This window comes from Ruditapes philippinarum, unplaced genomic scaffold (assembly GCF_026571515.1).
Source record: "Ruditapes philippinarum isolate M1 unplaced genomic scaffold, ASM2657151v2 ctg10992_1_1_1_1, whole genome shotgun sequence".
Taxonomy (NCBI): domain Eukaryota; kingdom Metazoa; phylum Mollusca; class Bivalvia; order Venerida; family Veneridae; genus Ruditapes; species Ruditapes philippinarum.
In genome coordinates this window covers 1-22,023 of record NW_026865367.1, presented here as the reverse complement: position 1 = coordinate 22,023, position 22,023 = coordinate 1, and the positions used below count along the sequence as shown (strand labels likewise).

The 22,023-nt window shown below is 32.9% G+C and overlaps 2 protein-coding genes across 3 annotated transcripts; one reads left to right on the top strand and one right to left on the bottom strand.

The window, feature by feature from the left end:
* Positions 1 to 1,804: 1,804 nt before the first annotated feature.
* Positions 1,805 to 10,206, bottom strand: LOC132728762 (oxidative stress-responsive serine-rich protein 1-like). Of its 2 annotated transcripts, XR_009625525.1 has the most exons (5): positions 10,058 to 10,206; positions 6,496 to 6,626; positions 5,082 to 5,135; positions 2,371 to 4,267; positions 1,805 to 2,235 (listed from the first exon to the last, which is right to left on the bottom strand). XR_009625525.1 is itself a non-coding variant. In XM_060714433.1 (4 exons), exons 2-4 carry the CDS (start codon positions 6,579 to 6,581, stop codon positions 3,499 to 3,501), a joined length of 909 nt encoding a protein of 302 aa, XP_060570416.1. In that variant the 5' UTR covers positions 6,582 to 6,626; positions 10,058 to 10,206; the 3' UTR covers positions 1,805 to 3,498. The 2 variants fall into 2 exon arrangements, 1 of the variants encoding a protein (XP_060570416.1); XM_060714433.1 differs by having other exon boundaries at positions 1,805 to 4,267.
* Positions 10,207 to 15,214: 5,008 nt separating this feature from the next.
* LOC132728761 (nucleolar protein 58-like) lies at positions 15,215 to 22,004 on the top strand (the record flags this gene model as incomplete). The annotated part of the gene is made up of 8 exons (XM_060714431.1): positions 15,215 to 15,507; positions 16,912 to 17,088; positions 17,423 to 17,486; positions 18,049 to 18,281; positions 19,548 to 19,670; positions 20,387 to 20,614; positions 21,427 to 21,529; positions 21,929 to 22,004. Coding segments are annotated over exons 1-8 (1,169 nt in total), but the record flags the coding sequence as incomplete, so codon positions are not given.
* Between the last annotated feature and the right edge of the window lie 19 nt (positions 22,005 to 22,023).

Genomic DNA, 22,023 nt, shown 5'->3' with positions numbered 1-22,023 from the left:
TGGTTCTACTCAGGTGCCCGTTCGTGCCTGAAATGATGCACGGAGGGGCACCTGAGGTCTTCCTCCACCTGTAAAGCTAGAACGTCGCCAAATGACCTGACGTACCCCCCCCCCCCCCCCCAAAAAAAAACAAAAAAAAAAAACAACAACAACAAAAAAACAAAAAAAAAACAAAAACATGACACCAGTGATGTTTAGTTCCAGAAAGCGGATTCGAACAGTGATTCACACACAAGTTGCAAGACCTGTTTTCGTAGATACATGTATGTTTTAAAAAGTAATATGTTAATAAGATTTTTATAATGATATGTAAAGGCATATCGAAAGTGTTAAAATTTTCGTACCTCTTTTATGACATAAAATAGTCAAAATCTGAAGGTGATCCGGCTACTTAATGTGTTGCATATTAGATAGAAAGACTGTGTTCGTAAATACGTGTAGGATGGGAATCTTTAAATTAGCGATAACGGCAACGCGTTTTTAAAATTAAGTCATACCTGTGAAAAAATGATTAGTAGAGTCTTTCAAAATATTCACCATAGACCTCCACTAAGTATCCATTCCAAACAGCATTTTTGAACTTTCTTTTCTTTGAGTATTCACTAAAAGAGAGCGCTTCCGACGGGAACCGGCGATCACCAATGCAAGATTTGATGTATGGATTAAACCAAAAATCACACGAAGATAGGTCATGAATATATTAGCGGGATGAAGCAAAACCTCAATTCTCAGCTCCTCTAAATAAGCTTGAACCAAAGCTGACCGGTGCTCAGGTGTATCATCATGGAGTAATTTGATCCTGCGCATCCCGGACCATTAGTTTATGTAATAGTGAGAACATGGTCACGGTAAAATTTATTGACACTACCCCTCTCAGGCACAGCGACACGGGTCACTATTTCATTACTGTCAAGAAATAGTGTACATAACTTTGAACCCGCTCCCTTTTCTTGTCAAAAAATAGCAAATGCGTGATATAATGGGTGCACTTTTTCCTTAATTTTTACTTTTCTTCCAAATGGAAAACACATATGACGCACTAAGGCCCGATATGTCACTTATCTCCTCCACAGTATATCTTGCATATTTATCAATTATGGCTTTGACAGTGCTGATGTCTTTTTCAGAGGTAGCGGAAATTGGCGGTCCAGAGCGGGAATCATCTCTAACATTAGTTCTACCTTCCTTAAACATTGACACCCACTTGGCAATTGTACGATATGGAAGGGCATTTTCTACATAAACTAAATCTAGATAAGTTTTAATTTCTGAACTGCATTTACCCAATAATTCCACGAATTTTGCAACAAGCTCTCAAACCACAATGCAACTCAGCCATGCTAAAACCAGTATACTAAATCACATGTATTTAAATGACCTGTTCATAATTTTATTCAATATTGCATGTGCAAAAATACCGTTGGTTAGAAAAATCAATAATCTTTCCAACAATAAATTATACATGTACTTTCACATGCAAATCATGGTTAAATTGAGTGTTTGCCACTAATTAAAATACTAGTATGCCTCTTGTATACTTTGTTTTTACTCATTAATTCAACTCAAGTAGATAAATTGGCAGGATTGCTACAATACATATCACATTTATTTGAAGGATACCTGTCCAAACTTTCAGGTAAATTTATTGTTGATTTCAGACCACCATGTCTGGCTTGACTCTATTCACCTTCCATGTGCATTTTACATGATATTTCATTACTCTGTAAAATTATTCCTTTGTCATGCTCAATGCACAAGTGAATGAAGAAGATTTATACCACAAAGTGTTAAAGAAAAACACCAATGTGTGTACCTGAGTGTTTATTTAGAACATAATAATTATTTTACAAATAGCTGCAGAAAAGTATTTGCACTGGTATATCACAACTAGGTTCTAAAAACACCAGGAATGATAAAAATATCCTTATAAACATTGTAGAATTATCATTTTTAAACAATTTTTATTTTGTCGAATGACTCTATCTTTTATAAGAGGAAAATTGTATTTCCTCCCCTGTTGAAATATTTTCCCTTTATTGTGGAAATGCCATTACCTCCCCTGTTGAAATATTCTCCCTTTATTGTGAAAATGCCATTACCTCCCCTGTTGAAATATTCTCCCTTTATTGTGGAAATGCCATTACCTCCCCTGTTGAAATATTCTCCCTTTATTGTGAAAATGCCATTACCTCCCCTGTTGAAATATTTTCCCTTTAAATGTGGAAATGCCATTACCTCCCCTGTTGAAACATTCTCCCTTTATTGTGAAAATGCCATTACCTCCCCTGTTGAAACATTCTCCCTTTATTGTGGAAATGCCATTACCTCCCCTGTTGAAACATTCTCCCTTTATTGTGGAAATGCCATTACCTCCCCTTATAAAATATTCTCCCTTTAAATGTGGAAATGCCATCACCTGCCAATGCCATTACCTCCCCTGTCTCCTGTTGAAATTTAATGCAGAAATACCATTACCTCCCCTGTTGAAACATTCTCCCTTTAAATGCAGAGATCTCACTACCTCCAAACTCCCCTGGTGTAATTATCCTACACATTCCTGCTATCTTTAGGTCTAAACCATACAATATTTCCAATCAATTTACAGATACAAAGACAAAGCAACACAGTATAGTATAAATTCACTCACACAAGTCGCTCATTGTCACATTACAAGAAACGAAAACATAAAAATTTCAAAATAAAACTGATGAGAAAATGGGTTGATGCAATATTTATAATTAACTCAATAAAAACAATTTTGACCAAATAAACGCAAAATACAAGAACTGAATCTTTTATGCATCTTACAAACAAAAGGCTTCCGAAACATGAATCTGCTAGTTAAGGCCTCAAATAGTACTGAACATACTGAAGAAAACAAGTCAGAAAATCTTAATAATTTCCATGCTTCAAGGCAAAAACAACAACAACAAAAAGTGAGTCTAGTATTCATAAAAACAAATGTATCAGAAACATAATCGACAAAAAAGGCAGCAGATTAATAAAAACCCAAACAAACAAAAATGAAATCAGTTAGCAAAGCAATTATTTAACACTGATATATGTAGCAAAAATTATTCCTATTCCATAGTTGCATGCCTCCAGATGAGCCAAACTATTTCAAGAAAATCAAACTTGAGAAAATGTACAAAGATTTTTAGAAAAGTAAAAATATTCAAGATTCAAGGAATAATTTAAATGTTATATAAGCGATTTATGACTGATTTTGAAGTACATTTGTATTTACCACCATGCTAAAGCAACTTTATAAGAACTGTTTTTGCATATCTTGACCTCATTTTGGTAATTCAAGTAAAAAATTGAAGTGCTGTTTGCAATGTGTTAATTACTTTCTCTGCTCACCTCACAATATCTTACTTTAAAATACATTTTAAAAACTTTTTCATGAAATTACTACAAATCTGGAGGCATGCTGCTTTAACCATGGTAAGTCATTTAAGGTGCAGGAGAATGTTAGTTAATGACAGTACACGATGGCTACGTGTACATCATTTCTGCCATTGAGGACATCTTCTTTGGTATATGAACAAAGTCTTCAAAATAACCGGCCAGTTCGTCTACACTCATATCTTCGAGCTTGGCTTGCCGAGAACATCTCATTTCCTTACCACAATCACTAAAACTGTTTCTCGAGCAGACATTACTAGCCTCCGAGCTCGATGATTCTTCTCTTGACCTTTTTGCACTTGTTTGAGATCTGCGTGATTCTAATTTTATCTCTTTTGTTGGTTTCGATGACGACGAATCAGCAGATTTTCCAGACGCAAGTTTTCGAAAGTCAGTTCCTGCCACTATTTTTGATTTAGCACCGAAAAGAGGAAAACTAGGAGCACTAGAAAGCACAGGGCTGGTCAAAATAGAATGACCGCCAAATGTATGTTTAAAACTCGATTTACTATCAAGGAGTTTTCCATGCTTGAATATTTTTAACCTTGCAGCCCTGAGCAACTGCTTCGTATCTTTCTCTGAATGATGAAATTTAAGTTTCGCTTCTCGGATTAAAGGTCGGTGCTGCACCGAAGTTGATGCATAATTTAAGCCTTTACGAGACTTTAGTTTCAGCTCACTACACATACATGAACGTTTCTGACAAACTTCCGAGTGAAATGTAAGTTTTTCAGCCATTGAGCAGAGGAAGTCTTGAGGGTAAGGCTCCATTCTAGATTTACCGCAAGTTGCTTTCTTCATATGACGTTTCCCAGCCGTCTTTATTGGGACTGGTGAACCAGTGCTTACACCTGCATCCCTGTTAAACAAAATAGGATTTTCTTTGTAATCAACACAATGGAACAATCTTCAATTTGAAACTGATGAGATGTACTCAAGCAAACCATTCTTAAACTTAAATTAATATGACACTAATTTCAAAAATACTCATAGGGAAAAGATCTTTTGTTAAAATTTCATTTCTTGATTTTAATTAAAAAATGCTATTCTTGGTATCAACATTTCTATATCATTGTTCTAGTTCACTTAATCTATACAGATGCGGTTGTTTGGTTTTATGGCTCACCAACAGAGTAAATGTTGATTGGAGCAGAATCAGGAAAGACGATTTTGACTAATCTCTTGTGCTACATGAATTTACAACTAGTCAAATGACAAAATACTTTGAAAAATATTTTCAAAGGGACATAAAATGGTTAAATTTTATGTTGACCAAAATCCTAAGGGGTATCAGGGTACTTTTTATGTCCAAAAATCACTTTTACTAAGTTTAAGGGTTTGAGGCATGCATCATAAAATGGTATTACGGGCTTCCATTAGGTTTTAAAATTTGGAAGTCAGAAACTGCAAAATCTTACATTGGAAGTCACATTATATACATGTAGGTATAGACAGAAAAGCGCAACATTTTGGTAGTCACAAGTCAAAATAAAGAAGTAAATGACTCTTAAACTTTCACTTATGGTGTTCAGTTTCAAAGCTGTGTAAAACCTCAGGATCCAAACCAGTTATGTATTTTTATTGCCTTATAAGGTGAACATACATTAGTAAAATTATCATATCTCCATAAAAACATTTTCAAAAGAAAAATATAAAGTCAGTTAATTTGTTACCTTATCCACAAATCTCTCAGATTTTCAACATTTCCTTTTATAACACTTGGATTCCTAAAAAGACAAAATAATTTTTTTTGACGATCACATCCACTAACATAGTTAATATTTAAAGATAACAATGTAAGCCCCTTTGGTTAGGCAGCACTCAAATCATGTTTACATAAACATTTTTGCTTTAAAAAAGTTAAGTTCTATTTTCTTTACTCTTAAAAGAATATAAATTAATTTATTAATTCATATGGAACTCTTTTTCTTTCATATCAGACTGGCGTTTCCTAGAGTTTTACCCATGCCAGAAATTTCATCTGGCATGGGGGGTGCCAGATGAGTCGTGTGCCAAACAACAACGTCATTTTAGCGCGTTTTATGAATGAACCGCGTTAAAATAACGTCGTTTAAGAAGGGAAATATGTGCTAAGGATGACGCCATTTCGCGGTTGTTATTTAAGTTGTAAGTTCATACGCTATTGTTAGAAAATAGTTATGGATGAAATGACTTTAATTTCCATGAACATATATCATATTGAGGTAAAACATTTTAAATATGAAATAATATGGCAGAATATGCAAGAAAAAATATCTAACATATGTTTGCGGTTCGGATCGGAATATCCGTCCCTCGGGAACCCGCCCATGGGCGGGTCCCCTCGGGACGGATATTCCGGTCCGAACCGTAACATATGAAAGATATTATTAATACATAAAAAATTTTTAAAAGCAAACTTGCTATTTATCATTACTTCTATGGTAACAAATTTATGTCTTGATGTCAATAAAGAAATGAAAACAATTGCAGCAAAGAGTTTAAGTCAGGGCTGACTGCATCTTTGGCAAAATTGAAAACCAGTATTAAATGAAGAGCCTGGTTTTACTTCTGGCATAATAAATCATCTTCATTGCCATTCATGTTATGTCATTGACAGTACAACTTGTTCTGCACAAGAAGACTTTTAACCTTCATCTTTATGCCTCTAATACAGGTTTTTTTTTTCTTCATTTCAATAGCAAGAGCCATTTACAAGCATCTTCCTATAAAAAAATTCCTTACAAAAATATGCGTTTCTCTTAAAATTCCTTTTCATAGTTTCTCTTTCACTTTTGCAAAAAAAACAACAACACATTTTATGATTTTTTTTCCACTTAACCCAATCGCATAATGTGTGATAAAAGCACCGTAACAAAATGCCTATTTAACATTATGATAAAATAAGCTAATTCAGTAAGACAGAACTCTTTTTAATTTGACATTCGCATTATTTGTTAAAAACAATCTGAATTGGATGAAAAATAGCATCATTCTTCTTTAATCATCATGACATAATAACTTAAGCACTTGACTATAAAAATTACAAGTTCCATTCATCAACAGTATCTATATTAACAACAGCAAATAATAATAGTTATACAATACCATTCTGGATCCACTTTTAACTTCTTAAATGCATGGTGCAGTTGGGTGTCACTGCTGTCGTCCCTGGGGGAAGTTTCGCCACCCATTGCTGAATGTGGAAACTTGTAAGGGACCAACACAGCAACAATAATCTGAAATAAGCAAGGAGCAGTATCAGTATACCAGTTGAAAAAGCCATTAACTAGCTTTAAGTCATGACAACTTGCAAAAGAACAGTATTCTAAAATATATATTGTACTACTAATACAAAATACATCCACTCTTAGAAAAGAAAACATGATAATCAGATCTTTTTATATTTATTTATTTTCTAAATTTAATCCCGGAAATTCTGCTCTTTAGATCCTTTCTCTTACAATCATCCATTTCCTAGCATGGGTCAGTTTCACTCTATGGATAGTTCATCTCAGCCTTTTATAAACATGGCATTGTCGATTTGGTTAACCATTCACATGACTGACTTAAATTATCATTTCAAATCTACATCATACATTTTGCGTAATAGTATTTTGCTCAGTTCACATTTACAATGAGCCATGCATGATAAGAAAAATCCGATTGACAAGAAACTAAAGTTTCATTCGTTGCTTAGACTGGTATTGAGACCCAATAACGTAAAGTTGTATAACCAGTATTTGGTTCAAGTAACTCCATAATCGATAACCTGCAGTTACTTATTAAAAACAGAAAAATGACCATTAGTCACATTGTAATCTATTAATTCTTGCATATGTATTTGAATTTTCAATAAAAAATATTATAATATTCCACTACATGTATTATAAATAAATAATTCAACACAGATGAGTAAAGATTTTTGCAAACATGTCTCATCATTTCCTGCAAATATGTAAAAACAGATTGTACAAATACATGTATGTGCTTGTCGCTGGGGAAAAATGAATAGGAGTGGTATTGTGTCCTTGAGTATGGTATTACATGTAGGTAGTTCAGGTTTCTAGTGAGTGTCAGACTGTGATGGTCGACCCTCACAAGATTGTGTTGAATTTTATAGAATAGGGTAACAGAGCTGATGTTGCGCCTCTGCTCTAGAAATAGCCAATTATTATTAAGTTCACTTAACATTTTAGATACACTACTGGTGTAATTGTAGTCGTTGTATACATATCTGGCAGCTGACCTTTAAACTTGTTCTATTTTGTAAACAAGATATTTTTACTAAGGATGCCAAACCATGGAACAATATTCTAAATGGGGCCATATATAGGTTTTGTAGGCAGTTTCTTTGACCTCTTTGTTTAAAGTTTTGACATTACTTTTTATAAATCTGAGTGAATTGTTTGCTTTTGCTGTTATGTTGTTTATATGATTGGTCCAAGTTGTTTATATGATTGGTCCAAGATAAATCTTTACTAATTGTTACACCTAAATATTTTGCAACCTCAGTGGATTTTAGTTGTTAACCATGTAAATTATAAGGGAATGCTACTGGATGTTTTTTGTGGCTGATAAGCTACTGGATGTTTTTTGTGGCTGATACTAAGGACTTCACATTTATCTGGGTTAAATTCCATGGACCAATCAGATTCCCTTTTCAAGATTGTTGAGGTCTTTTTGGAGGGTTTGTGCATCTTGGGTTGATTTGATTGTTAGGTATACTATTGTATTGTCTGCAAATAGTCGAACCTTGCCCTTAACACTATCAGAGAGGACAGGTCATAATGACATTTATGTACTTTAAGATAAGAAAAGGCAAGGTCCCAAGACCGAGCCTTGGGGGGCAGCACGAAATACCCAAATATACCCAAATACTGCCCAAATATTGCCCAATTATACTAAAAATAAATGTTTTATACTAAAAAAGTGCTGTTTTAATCATGAATACAATATACACTTTCACTAATAAATATATTCAAACATACCCAAATATAATTTTTCCTATCATTGTGTTTTGAACCATTGAAGCTATTTTTTTAAATATCATGGACACTTGTATATGATATGAAATTTCAACGAAATTACACCTTAAAAAATGTAATTGTAGACAACAAATATCATATCTTGATTTAAAATTGAACCTAGATACAGTATAGTAGATAAGCAAATGTCACAACTTTATTTTCTTACAACATCTAAACTGCCCATTTCAACGGAATGAATGAAAGTCAGGGTTCTCACTAGGACTTTAAAACATGGAGTCCATGGACTCCCAACCCTGAAAAAGTTGGAGTCCATGCAAAAGCGTGTCGCAATTAATATGTTTACAGATTAGTCATTCAATGCTCACAATAGTATTGCTGATATTTTGAATCTTCAAGAGACTTCCAAAGTTTATAGTTATTCAAAAGAAACTCTGAACTACATAGTATAATTATTATTTTGTTGTTAATATTCATTATGAAATTATTTCATTATATACATCAACACATGGAAATCGTTTTTTTGTTGTTTTTTTCACTTTTATACCAAATCAAATTTTATTCTGGTTAAATAAGTCCACTCTAAAGATTTGTAAAAAAAACGTAAATGTATATAGGCAGCGTTTAGGGGAATGAATAGGAAAATCGTGTACAGCTTCACACAGTGTGTAACAGATTCATCCGGTCGACAATTATTTCAGCAAATATCTTCAAAAGGGGGCAAATTGAAGATCGATATTTAAAGATTTAATGTTGATTAAATAATAAAAGAACAATTCATTCGTATGTTAGGCTTGGAAACCGAGAATTTTTGCGGTTTCTGGCGAACGTGAAATCGCCGATGTTCGGGATCAATTTTCGGATAGAATCTAAATATCAAAGAAAAGAGTATGTGTATTTTGGTTTGTTGTCCTGGCATTTCGGCAAAATATCTTAAATTCTTAATACTCTTATAGAATTTTTTGCTGGGACATACGATTATCGTATATCCCAGGTTTCTGCAAGAATGAAACTAAAGCAAAATTGTGCCTAGAAAATGCCGAAAATATTCGACAATCATTCAAAATTACACTCGTTTGTAATTTGAGAAAACAGTCTTTAAACTTGCGGTGTAAATAGTCGATAATTTTATCCTTTTGTCGGTAAAATTTGCTAATTTCCAATCAACTGTTGATCAAAGATATAAAATTATCACCTCGTGTTATATCTGGTAATTACATGTACAGCGCGTGTAAACATTAGTCTGATCACTATTGCGTGATATTGATCGGAAGCGTTAGCGCTGATTGGCTAATCGCTTCACAGGTCGATGTGCATAGGACCGCCTACCAATGTTTATGTGTTTGAATTACATTTATGTCAAAAATAGCCAGATCTCAGTCTCTGCTATAAAAATAAATAAACCTGATCTTTGCTCTATACTGGTACCCACATCATATATACTTTTGACCTGACTCAGGACCAATTTTTTGTCTAATGAAATTTAAAACCTATTGAATAACTCTTCGGCGAATGTTCAAGGCCTCAAATAAGAATAGTGACAAAGCAAATCCATGGATGTGATGATGACGGATGACGCATTTCGCGGAAATTTAAACTTTTGTTTTAAAATTCGTCAAATAACAAAACCAGTGTGTTTTCCAGAGACTCACATAAGAGTGGTAAAGTGACTGTGTAAGTACCTGTCAGTAAAAACCACAACAAGTGTCGGTCAAAGTAGAGTTTACATAATGTTTTCTAAATTTCCTCAAAATATGTCAACAGTCCGCCATGTTGAAAATACAAATTGTGACGTAATCAATAGTAGATCTATTTTTAGAGTTTTAGTTTTTTTTTTCTTAATTTTCAAACTTTATAAACATTGATTAAATTGGGAACTAATTTATATAAAAATGAAAAATCGTATATGAATAATTAAGGTTCCAGATAATTAAAAAAAGTGAATAAAAAATGTATAACACAATTGATTCATTTTCTATTTTTCTCATTTAATCGAGTAAAAATCGACCAGGTTTTGGCGAACTTGTAACGATTAGCCACAATAACAATCTACACTGTAAAATCCTGGTGTCATTTTACTTAGGGAAAAATGTGCACCGTACGTCTGTTTAGTAACACCTGCGAGATTGTAGCAATATGAATATCAAGGGCGAATTGTAAAGGTGACCGAGGAGCAGGGGCCCCTAAGAAGATATATTTTTTGGTAAAGGGTCAACTCGGCCCTCTATTAAAAACCTAAATTAGGATATAGATTGTTAAGTTAATAAAAATTTTAAGGAGTAAATCACTATAGATTTTTTTCTCTAGATTAACAGACGTTTTGATGCATACCGAGTTCAATATTGGACAGAAAGTTATCCTCTGTCCAAGGTTCAATAAATTTGTTTGGGATTATTAGAAATTGAAGACATATTAAATGATTTATTCTTATTCTTTTTCGTGGGAAAAAAGTGTTGGCCCCGGTCACACACGACCAATAGGATGCCAATTAAGCCACCAATTTAAATGTGACAAATTTGATAAATTGTAGCGAGTCAGTTTCAACAACTTGACCCAAAATATAGTATGGATACTATATTTGATTAAAGAATTAGTTTAAATCACTCTGGAAACAATTATATTGATACTTTACTGTCTTTAAGTAAAATATGATGGTAAATTAAGCTTAAAATATAATGGTAAATTAATGTATATATTAAAGCAGCACGTCTCCAGATTCATGCTAATTTTCATGAAAATTTGAAAATGTAATTAACAGTATAATATTGTGAAGTTACCAAAAGAATGCAATTTACACATTATCAATGGCACTTACAACACATGTAAAATAACATAAAGAGGTCAAAAAATCCAAAAATAGCCCTTATTGCGGTAGTAACATAGTAGAAATATAGTCATAAATACTGAAAATTCGGTCATTGATCGCACATAAAATGTAAATTATTGCTAGAATTTTGAATCTTTATACGTTTCCTTTATCTTTGTACATTTTTCTCAGGTTTGATTTCATAAAAATAGTTCTGCTCATCTGGAGGCGTGCAGCTTTAAATATGAAAGTAAATTTAGAAATATGACATCTCGGTATGTTAATTAGGCTCTTTTTTAATTGTAAATAATCTCTATAATTGCAAAACAATGCCTAACATAACAAATGCAGACGATAATATTAATACTGGCAAAGTCGAAAAAAGTTTTCTCATTTATCATTTTAACCTTCCAGTGACGTTTTTGATCGAAGGATATGGTATACAATGATTTACATATAAATAATCTTATTTACAAATATCAATCCGGGTTTATTCCAGGGCATTCTACTGTATATCAATTAGTTGACATTTATCATCAAATATGTAAAGCATTTGATGAAAAGAAATCAACATGTATAATGTTCTGTGGTATCTCCAAAGCATTTGACCGTGTTTGACATAAAGGTCTACTGTTTATCCTGCATCAGTACGGCATTACAAATAATTTGAATACTTAGATTGCTAGCTATCTTAAGTCGAGGAACCAAAGCGTTTTTGTTGGTTATTCTTTATATGACACAAAATTCATAAATGCTGGTGTCCCTCAAGGATCTGTGCTTGGTCCTCTTCTCTTTTTGATTTCTGATTATCTAAATTATTCTTTATCATAGGAAAAATATTAAAGTCCTCTATATTAATAAATGTTACCTGTGTTATTGTTAAAGCATGCACTTAAAATGTGTATCAATGACATTTCTGAAAACTTACTTAGTTTGGCTCGTCTTTTTGCAGATGATAGTTCTTTATCAGTAACAAGCGATGATTCTAAATATATAGAAATGACTCTAAATATTGATCTTAAAACTGTTACTGAATGGGCAGACCAATGGCTTGTAACCTTTAATCCTAATAAGACAGAAGTATTATTTTGTTCTCTTATTAGAAATGAAAGACCTTTTTTGTACTTTAACAACACCACAGGCATTTGGGATTAACCTTAAGTGATTATGAAATTTGGCATGAACATATTAATAATATAAATAACTCGGCGTCCAAAATATTAGGTTCTATGCGTTTATTTAAGTTCAAATTAAATAGAACAACATTAAATCAAATTTATACTTCCTACATGAGGCCTTTAATTATTAGAATATGCTAGTGTTTTTTAAAATAGTTGTACCTTATAATAATTATGAAAAAGAAAAAAAAAGAAAAAAAAATGCAATACGAGGCTGAGCGCTTAGTAACTGGTTTGACTCGCTCAGTGTCTAAAGAAAGACTTTTGCACGAAATAGGTTGGGTCTCTTTAGCTAAAAGCTAAGAATGGGAAGCTTCCAAGTTATCTGGACACTCTGTTCCCAAATCTTGTATCAGAAAGTAACCAATATAACCTTAGAAATAACGATAATTACGTAACAATAGCACGACGAACAGAAATATTTTCTAGATCATTTATACTCTCAGCAATTTCGGCATGGAATAGTCTTGTTAATGATATACGTGACTAGCCTTCTTTAAATGTTTTCAAAACTAAACTTAATTGTAAATGCAAATCCACATTTGTCCCTAAATATTATTTAATTGGAGATAGATTAACATCTGTTTACCATGCACGTTTAAGAAATAGATGTAGAAATTTGAATGATGATCTGTATAGAAATCATTTAGCAAACTCCCCTGTTTGTGAGTTTTCAGTGTTGTTATATTTTCTGGTCCTTCGGGATCATTGATGCCAACACTATAAAGTGTTGAGAATTGAGTACCGCTCAAGCCGGTGCTAGGGGGCGTGAGGGATGTTGCACTTATTCATTATCCCTCATGTACAGACTCAATCAAACCGAGTATGCAATTCTTATGTTATTTTGTTGTGATTAATGCTTCCGAGGGATCACTTTGTTTCCGGAATTTTGTACTTCACAACAGCAGGTGTCAAGTGCCGTGTGGCAGCCGTAAAAAGTTGCCCCGTACTTCACTTCAGTGTTGTTATATTTTCTGGTCCTTCGGGATCATTGATGCCAATACTATAAAGTGTTGAGAATTGAGTACCGCTCAAGCCGGTGCTAGGGGCGTGAGGGATGTTGCACTTATTCATTATCCCTCATGTACAGACTCAATCAAACCGAGTCTGCAATTCTTATGTTATTTTGTTGTGATTAATGCTTCCGAGGGATCACTTTGTTTCCGGAATTTTGCCATATCGAGGAGGATGCTGAACATTTCTTTTTTAATTGTAAACTTTTTGGTGTTCAAAGACTCCAACTTTTCACTTCTACTCGCCCTTTTCATCCATCAAGTACAACTACTCTCCTCTATGGAAAAGAAAATTTATCAGACGAGGAAAACTCTTTTTTATTTCAATGAGGTTCAATATATATATAGTTCATGTAAAATTAACATTCGTTGTTGAATTTTAATTCTTCTAATTCCCCTTATAAATGATTTATATTGACAGCCATACAAACCATCACATACTGCAAGTGCAGGGAAAAAATTTCTTTAATATTTAAAAAATTGATTAGCAAATGTTTTTTTCTTCTTTTAAATTTAATGTCGAATTCTATTTGCTACTTTGGTTTTGTATCCGTCTTAATATTTGTAATTGCTCATGTGTATAGTGTTTAAACATGTTTTCGTTTCTATATCTTATAATGCTTAAGGGACAGTTACTAATGTTGCTAGAACTTGTTGTTCAACCCTTTTTCCCTTGGTTAAAAATGTTGTTTTGTGGAAATAATATTCTTAAATGGTATTCAAAAAGCAATAAAATATAAATAAACCGTACAATAATTTGATTTTTTAAATGATTTTGTTTTCTATACAGTACTTGTAATTTTTATTTTGGTTTTTATAACCAACGTCATGACAGATTTATAATGGTGAAATTTACGAACGTTAATGTGGTTCATTTCGAAGAGTAAAGGTTCATCAGATGCTTTCAGGTTATACTTAGACAGTTCATTTCATATGTAAACTAAATATGCATCGAGTAGCTTTAAATATTTTCATTAATGTATATGTGTATTTCTTATCCAATATGTTATGTTATGTACATGTTTATTTTACTCTCATATTTTCATGGTTGAATACACATCAGATACTGCTACTGATATATGCTCAAACAGCTTGCTGGACTTTGGATCAGTCGTATTAAGATGAAATTGATTCATCATTTTCATTTTACTTAAATTTTTTTCTTATTCTGATTATTAATTGGGTTAAGTATACATAAAATGGAATTCTAGTATGATGTAATATTCTGTTATGTTCGATTGTAGCGTGAAATTTGCTTGTAGTGTGTTATTTGCTTTTAATCAACTAATATTATCTTATCCATATTAATATGTGCTTATAAATCTCATTTGTTTTACAGATTACTCAAAAATGTACATTGATCTTCTTAATCCTTTATATATATATTTTTCTCCTTTTATACAGATTGTTTGTTCGATAGTCTGTTATGTTGGAAAATAGCTATCTATCTATTTATCTATCTCTGAATACTGCCAACCCCTTTCGCTTGTGTTATAGGCAGGAAATTGTGCGCGTCGGGTGTGTTAGTGAAAGGTGTGAGAGAAAGTAAAAACCTGAACATGATCAGGACAGTGAGAGACATTGAAAACTTCTAGTCATTGTTAAAATATTTTTATTAGTAAGGGTGAAAGAAAGATTTAAAAGTGAAAACACAACAAATCAACTAATACTTATCTTAACCACTGCCTGATTGTATTGGTCTAGATCAGGCAGGATGACAATGTTTTCCTTTAGTGCTTATGTTAACGTATGTTGTAAGCCCGACTTAACACAGGCGCTCAGTGGAGAACATTGTTCTGTAACCGTTACAGGCCCTCTTGATTTGTAGTGGGAGTGCACAATTTGTGGTGACGTTTACCACAATCGACGTCAGCATGAAGTCCACGAAGACTGTCTCCTAATTTTTCCTAAACTTTTCCATATTTTAGCTGATCATTACAATTTTAGATTTAAATTTTTACAGAATAGCAATGGAGTTGACAGAGGTAGTGTCACCTACTGTAGCGGTTCCAGTTTTATGCGTTTTAGTTTGTGCATTTTTGGTATTTGCGTTTGGCTTCAAATCGCCAGCTCAGCCTCCCAGTTTTGATGTGTTTGATGAAGATGGAAAGAAAAAGAGGGTGAAGAAGTCAAAGGTATGCATATAAAAACATCGTATTTGTTCAATAAATTTTACTGATTAGAATTAAATGCATAGCTCTTTGTAAGCACAATTAACCTAGTTTTTATTTTTTTTATTATGAATTACAACAGTTACAATATACACATTCACTAACAATAAGATAAAATCAAACATACCCAAATATACATTTTCCTATCATTGTGTTTTGAACCAAAATTAGGCAAAATATATTGACATGCCAAAGCTTGATTCTGAGACATTTTCGTTCTGGGGCAGAATCTCGCATTTTGTAGAGGCAAATATTGCCCAGACACGAAAATAGCACAAATTATCTCATCGCGCAGTACAATTAGTTGGACTAGAACCAAAATATACCCACAGTATAGGGCCTACTCCATTAAAGCTATATAAAATTAAAATGTACGATGGACACTTGTATGAAATTTGAACAAAGTTACACACCCCAAAAAAATAAATGTTTACAACAAATATTATCATATTTTTATTTTAAATTTGAAGTATATTCAGTAATGAACATCTACTGTAGGTAAGCAAATGTCACAAGTTTATTTTCTTGCAACATCTGAACTACCCATTTCAACGGAATGAATGAAAGTTATAGCCGTCTAAGTCATACAATCAACAATGTTATAAGTATTAATTCATTTTCTCAATATAATCTGTATCTTATACAAACAAAAATGAATATTGCTATATTTTGGTATAAATGGGCAATATTTGGGTATTTCGTGCCGCCATAATACAGTGCTCCATTCAGTACCATATCCTACCCTTACCATGGTAATTTGCATGTATAACATAGGCACTCGGTTCCAGAACTTTCTATGATTTTTAATTTATTTTTAAAAAAATTATAATTTATATATAAAATATTACAAGGTTTCGCAGCCGCCATGTTATAATGCAACGGAAGTGCATTGACTGGTTAACAATTTTTAGAAATTTTACTGGCTCCCCAGTGACTTTTAAAAAAATATTGTTGATGCGGGTACCACAGCCAAATAGTCAATAGCTGGCACATAATTTGTCACCTTAGTGCAGTAACGGGGTAACTCTTTATATAATTAAATAGGAATTAACCCGTTAGTCGTTACTGCTCTATGGTGATAATATATGTTTTTTGGGTAAACATTGTGTATTCCTTTTACCATAAAGCAGAAGATAATTATAATTTACAACTGATATGGTCAAATTATACTTTGTCTTATCTTATGGTTTAAAAGATGAACTACAGCACAGGGGACCGCAGCACAGTACATGTTTTCTCACTATTCTGAGACTACATCTAACTTGTGCTTTCTTTTATGCAATAGAATGTTTATGATAACTATGTGTTTGTTTTCTAAGTCCATGTCAAAATGAGATGACAAGTATTTTGGTGTTTTTATAATTTAAGGGCAGTAAAGGACAAAGTAACGGCCATGCAGTGACTGCTGGAGAAGGGGATGTAAACAATAGTGCCAAAGTTCAGTCATCTCCTCGCCAGACTGTCAAGCAGCAATCAAGTAAACCACAGGCAGCTGTAACAAAGAGCAAGACAGCCGCTCAACCTGCACAGGAAAATACTAAAAAGGTTTGTCACAAGATTGGTTTAATGTCAACAAGCCATTTATGTTTAGACATTCATATACAATTATACATGTAATTCTTCTTAAATGATTGTATTTTATTGGGACCTTAAAAAAGTTCATGTATACTGATCAAAACTTCTATAAAACTTTGTATAAACATTTTTTTCTTGTTTTCAAAAATGGAATTCTGGTATGGCTAGTAAAATTGCCATTTGCAAATTATAAATTAAAGGAATTCAGAGCTAGTATGACACATTCTGTTATCATAAGTCTCACAAGGTGAATCCATTTCTGTAAAGCTTAGATACATTTATTATTTATTTTATAATTTTAAAGGGAAAGAAGCAGGCTTTGAAGGAGGAAGAGCAAAAAGTTGTAAAGAAGTCAGCAGTAGAAGAAGGTACATTTGCATTATTTTAGTTAAAAGGACACCACTGAGGTTTTTTTTACATGTCAGGACTTGAAATAGTGTTCTACTTGATTTAGTTCTAGATCAAATTGTATGCAAAATTTTCTGAACATTCGCTCTCTCCATTTTTCCAGAATAATTATTTTAATTGTGTGAAATGACCAAAAATAGTAAAGCGTTGCAATGATTAACATGACATAAGTTCAGACAAACATTATTGTACAGTTTGTTACTTATTTTAATAATAACTTTAAATTTGTGATATTTTTTTAGATGAGTAGAAAGATAAAAAGAAAGGCCTGATTCCACTTGCTTTACCACTGCTCTTTTAAAGTATGTAATATTTTGAAATGCTCTTGTGAAAAAGATTTTGATTTATAGATTTCATTGGTGTAGAATTAAGATTAATGCTTTGAAAGAGGTAAAATGTGTATCTAATCTTAGCTGCATATATTTTTCATATGGGGCATCCATGGCAAAGTGGTTAAAGTTGTTGACTTTAAGACACTTGCTCTTCTGTTAATTGAAAAGTTTTTGATATTTTTATCTTTAGATGTTAATGATGTTGATGGTTGGCATACAGTCCCAAAGAAAGACAAGAAGCAAAAGAAGAAGGAGAATGAATCCAAACAGGAGAGACAGGACTCTCCAGTGAAGGAGGAAGAAATAGTGGTGAAGGTTGAGGAACCAGTATTAGCCGCATCTAGTGCTAACAAGACTGAAGAAACTCCTGGTTCCCCACAAGAACAGAGGAACAAGAAGAAGAAGGAGAGAAAAAATAAAAAAGTACATTGAAATTCATTACCTCACTAGTATTTACAACAAAGTTGTAAGGGGGGTATACTGGAATCAGCTTGTCCGTCCGGCTGTCCGGCCGTCCGTCGGTTTTTTCTTGTCCGCCCAATAACTTAAGATTCCTTTGACCCTTTGTCTTCATATTTGGCATGGAGGTTAGTCATGATTAGTAGATGACCCCTATTGATTTTGAGGTCACTAGGTCAAAGGTCACAGGGGCCTTGACTTCAAAAAGCTTGTCCGCCCAATAACATAAGATTCCTTTGACCTACAGTCGTCATATTTGGCATGGAGGTTAGTCATGATTAGTAGATGACCCCTATTAATTTTGAGGTCACCAGGTCAAAGGTCAAGGTCACAGGGGCCTTGACTTCAAAAAGCTTGTCCGCCCAATAACTTAAGATTCCTTTGACCCATAGTCTTCATATTTGGCATTGAGGTTAGTCATGATTAGTAGATGACCCTTATTGATTTTGAGGTCACCAGGTCAAAGGTCAAGGTCACAGGGGCCTTGACTTCAAAAAGCTTGTCCGCCCAATAACTTAAGATTCCTTTGACCCACCCTCTATGTTAAAAAGAAATATAATTGATCAAAGCCAATAATGCCAAGGGTTAGATTCTCATTTTGGTAGGCAAAAAGTTACTATTGTTAAGATTCCTTCAAAAACTTGTATATACCTATTGTCGCCTTAGTGGCAATAACGGAATAAGCCCTTCTAAATTTAATCAGTAATTTCACTTAGGTGACAATTATGTCCATTTCTAAAAAATGTCAAAAATGTTTCATATTTAATGCTTACTAATGTGTTCTGAATAAAGAAATGACTTTAGCTCAGTGAAAGATTTGAATGCTTCATGGAGAATACTCTATCCTTAAAGGCACAGCTTTAGAAATGTATAACATTTTTACTTCTCAATGTCAAACACAAATTTTGTAATGTTTAAATAATGGTTTTAGAGCATGTTAGAGGCTAATTATCAGAAGAAAGTAGCGCTAGATTGAAATTATTTGTCATAAAAGTAGCAAAATGTAAAGAAAGTAGTATTTTGACTTCCAATCACTGTAACTGTACTAATTGCCAAAAAGCATTACAAGAAAAAGGTAATTCTGGTAATTAGCCAGTGAGTAACTTTTGAAACTTTATAAGTACACCAAAAATAAAAAGCTGTTGGTACATAACAATTCAAGCATTTCTTGGGCATAATGGGACTTTAAAAGTTCACTGTGGGATTTTAATAATTCTCTTTTTTATTCAGACAAAAGCGGAAGAGGAAGTTGTGGAACAGACAAAGGTTGAGGCACAGATTGTAAAAGAGGTAGCACCAGTTGTCACACCTGAACCAGTAGTCATTGACACTAATATTGAAATGCAAATAAAGGTATGCATGTTGTAAACTATATGTTGTATTTATAATGTCATCAGAACATTCACTATTGAATATTTCAATACTTTTCTTTGTGTGTGTGCATAGTATATTACATGTATATTGCAGAGGAAGTCAATTTATTAAATTTACCTTGTAAACCAAAATTTTACCCGCTTTGATAACAGAGTAGGATAAATTTCTGCATAATTTTTTTTTAATAAAAAAAGTTAAATTAAAAGTGATTTCTATTGATAATGTCATAGTCTAGGCTGAATCACTTCATTTGTAAACACAAGATTTGCTCATGAAATTGCATTAAAATAGATAGATATCTGGAGCTGTATAAGTATGAACAGTGTAAAGTTAAAGATATACTGTGCTCAAATTTGATATTAGAAAGTACTGATAATTGCTACACTGTCTCTTTGTGATTATAAAATAAATATGTTCTGACTTCACTGTTTGTTAAAAATTCTACATTCATGTACCATAGATGGTCACAATAATTGTGAAGGTATAGTGTCATTAAAAAAAAATTGACAGTATTTTTTTTCCACTTAATCTGTAATAGGGAACACAGCTTCCCATGCTTAATTTTATCTTTCTTTTATTCAAATGGGACTTGTACAGTAAGAAAATAAATTTTTGTGAGTAAAATATTTTACTCAATGATAAGCATACTCAGCATAGTATATCTTTAAATTGAGTTTTGGCTTAAATATTTTAAGGATGCCATGGAAACGACTGTTAACAATGATGAAGTTACTGTAGAGAAGAAGAAAAAAAGTAAGAAAGATAAGAAGAAGGCGCTAGAAGATGATTTTGTGATTCCTCAGCCTGCCAGCATTGTAGCGGAACCAGTCCAAGATCTTCCTTTAACAGAGAACACAGACGCTTTAACTGTAAAAGTAGCTAAAAAGAAACAGAAAAAAGATCGAAATAAAAAGAGTGAAGAGGTAATACATAAATAAAGTAATGTACAACATAAAAGAATTTGGTTGCTACCTCTGAGAGGGTTGTGCTAGACAGGTTAAATCTATTGTGAAGTCTTACTTACGGGGTATTGTCATGACTGTTGTAAAGAGGTCTTTGCTGTAGAGAGGGTCGCTCTGCAGAAGTTGTAATGTATTCCATGAAATAATTTTTCTAATAAATCTTATAACTTTATTGTTGATGATGACCAAATTTATTTTATTTAATCTTAACTGTTCCAGTTCTGTGTAATGGGCTTGCCCACCTTGAAATTTGGGACAGTTCATTGTTAGCTTTAGGAGTTTTAATATTAAAATTATGAAAAAAATTTAAGCAGCAAACAGTATAGAATCTGGTTAGGTTATGCAGAAAGTCAGGATGGACCAACATTTTGCTGATGAAATAAGCAAGACATTGTTGCTGCCTGTGTTAATAGTGTTGAAAAGAAAGGAAGATAGTTTGAACAATTAAGATTAGCTTGATCATTTTCGAATTTCATTAAAATTGGAATGTAGTCTTATAGATTGATTAACGTTTGAGTTTGATTGTGATTAAAGTTTAAAACTTATTTGCATTATTCACATGTCAGCTTCCTAGATGTTGTATAAGAACCATGGTCATGGTGACCAAGGTGGGGCTCTATTCATTGATCCCTTAGTTGAGTGGCAGACACCTTATCCATTTGGCCTCCGCTTTCTTTGATAAGTGATTATATCTTTGTCATTTATTGGCCAATGGTATAAATTTTGATTTTTGTGTAATGTATGTTTAATTTGTAAATATTTAAATATTACAGAAATTACCGGAGAGTTTAGAGATAGGTGCTAGTGGTGAACTGGAATCTAGTCTTTCACAATCTTCTGTCTCTAATACACAACCAAAGAAAACCAAACTCAAAGGTTTGTTCTTATTTTGTTATACGTTAATAGGAGAAATTTTCATTTTTTTCTCTTTGAATTTTTAATTCATTATTCTGTAAATGTTTTCTAAATGAATACATTAGGCAGTCACAGGAACAAATCTTTTCTCATTATAAAGTATAAATAATGGTTTTCTAACCTGACCCACGTGGGTCAGGTTAGAGCGTTAAGATTTCACAATAGTTGTCATGGTGAACTTTGTAAACATTAAAGAACATGCTAAATGAATAACTCAAATGAATAACTGCAGAGTTTGTTCAATTCACAAAACTTGTTTTAAAATTACTCGGTGATTCTGTGGTCTTCTGAATTTCATTCAACATACATAAATATATATATGTACTATTGTACTTAAAATACCTTAAAATATCATTACAGAAACTGTAAAAGAAGTTCCTGTAGTGATAGAAACGAGCATTGAGGCCGGGGCCTCGTCTGACACAGCCATCCCAGGGCAGCCTTCAGCATCTTTT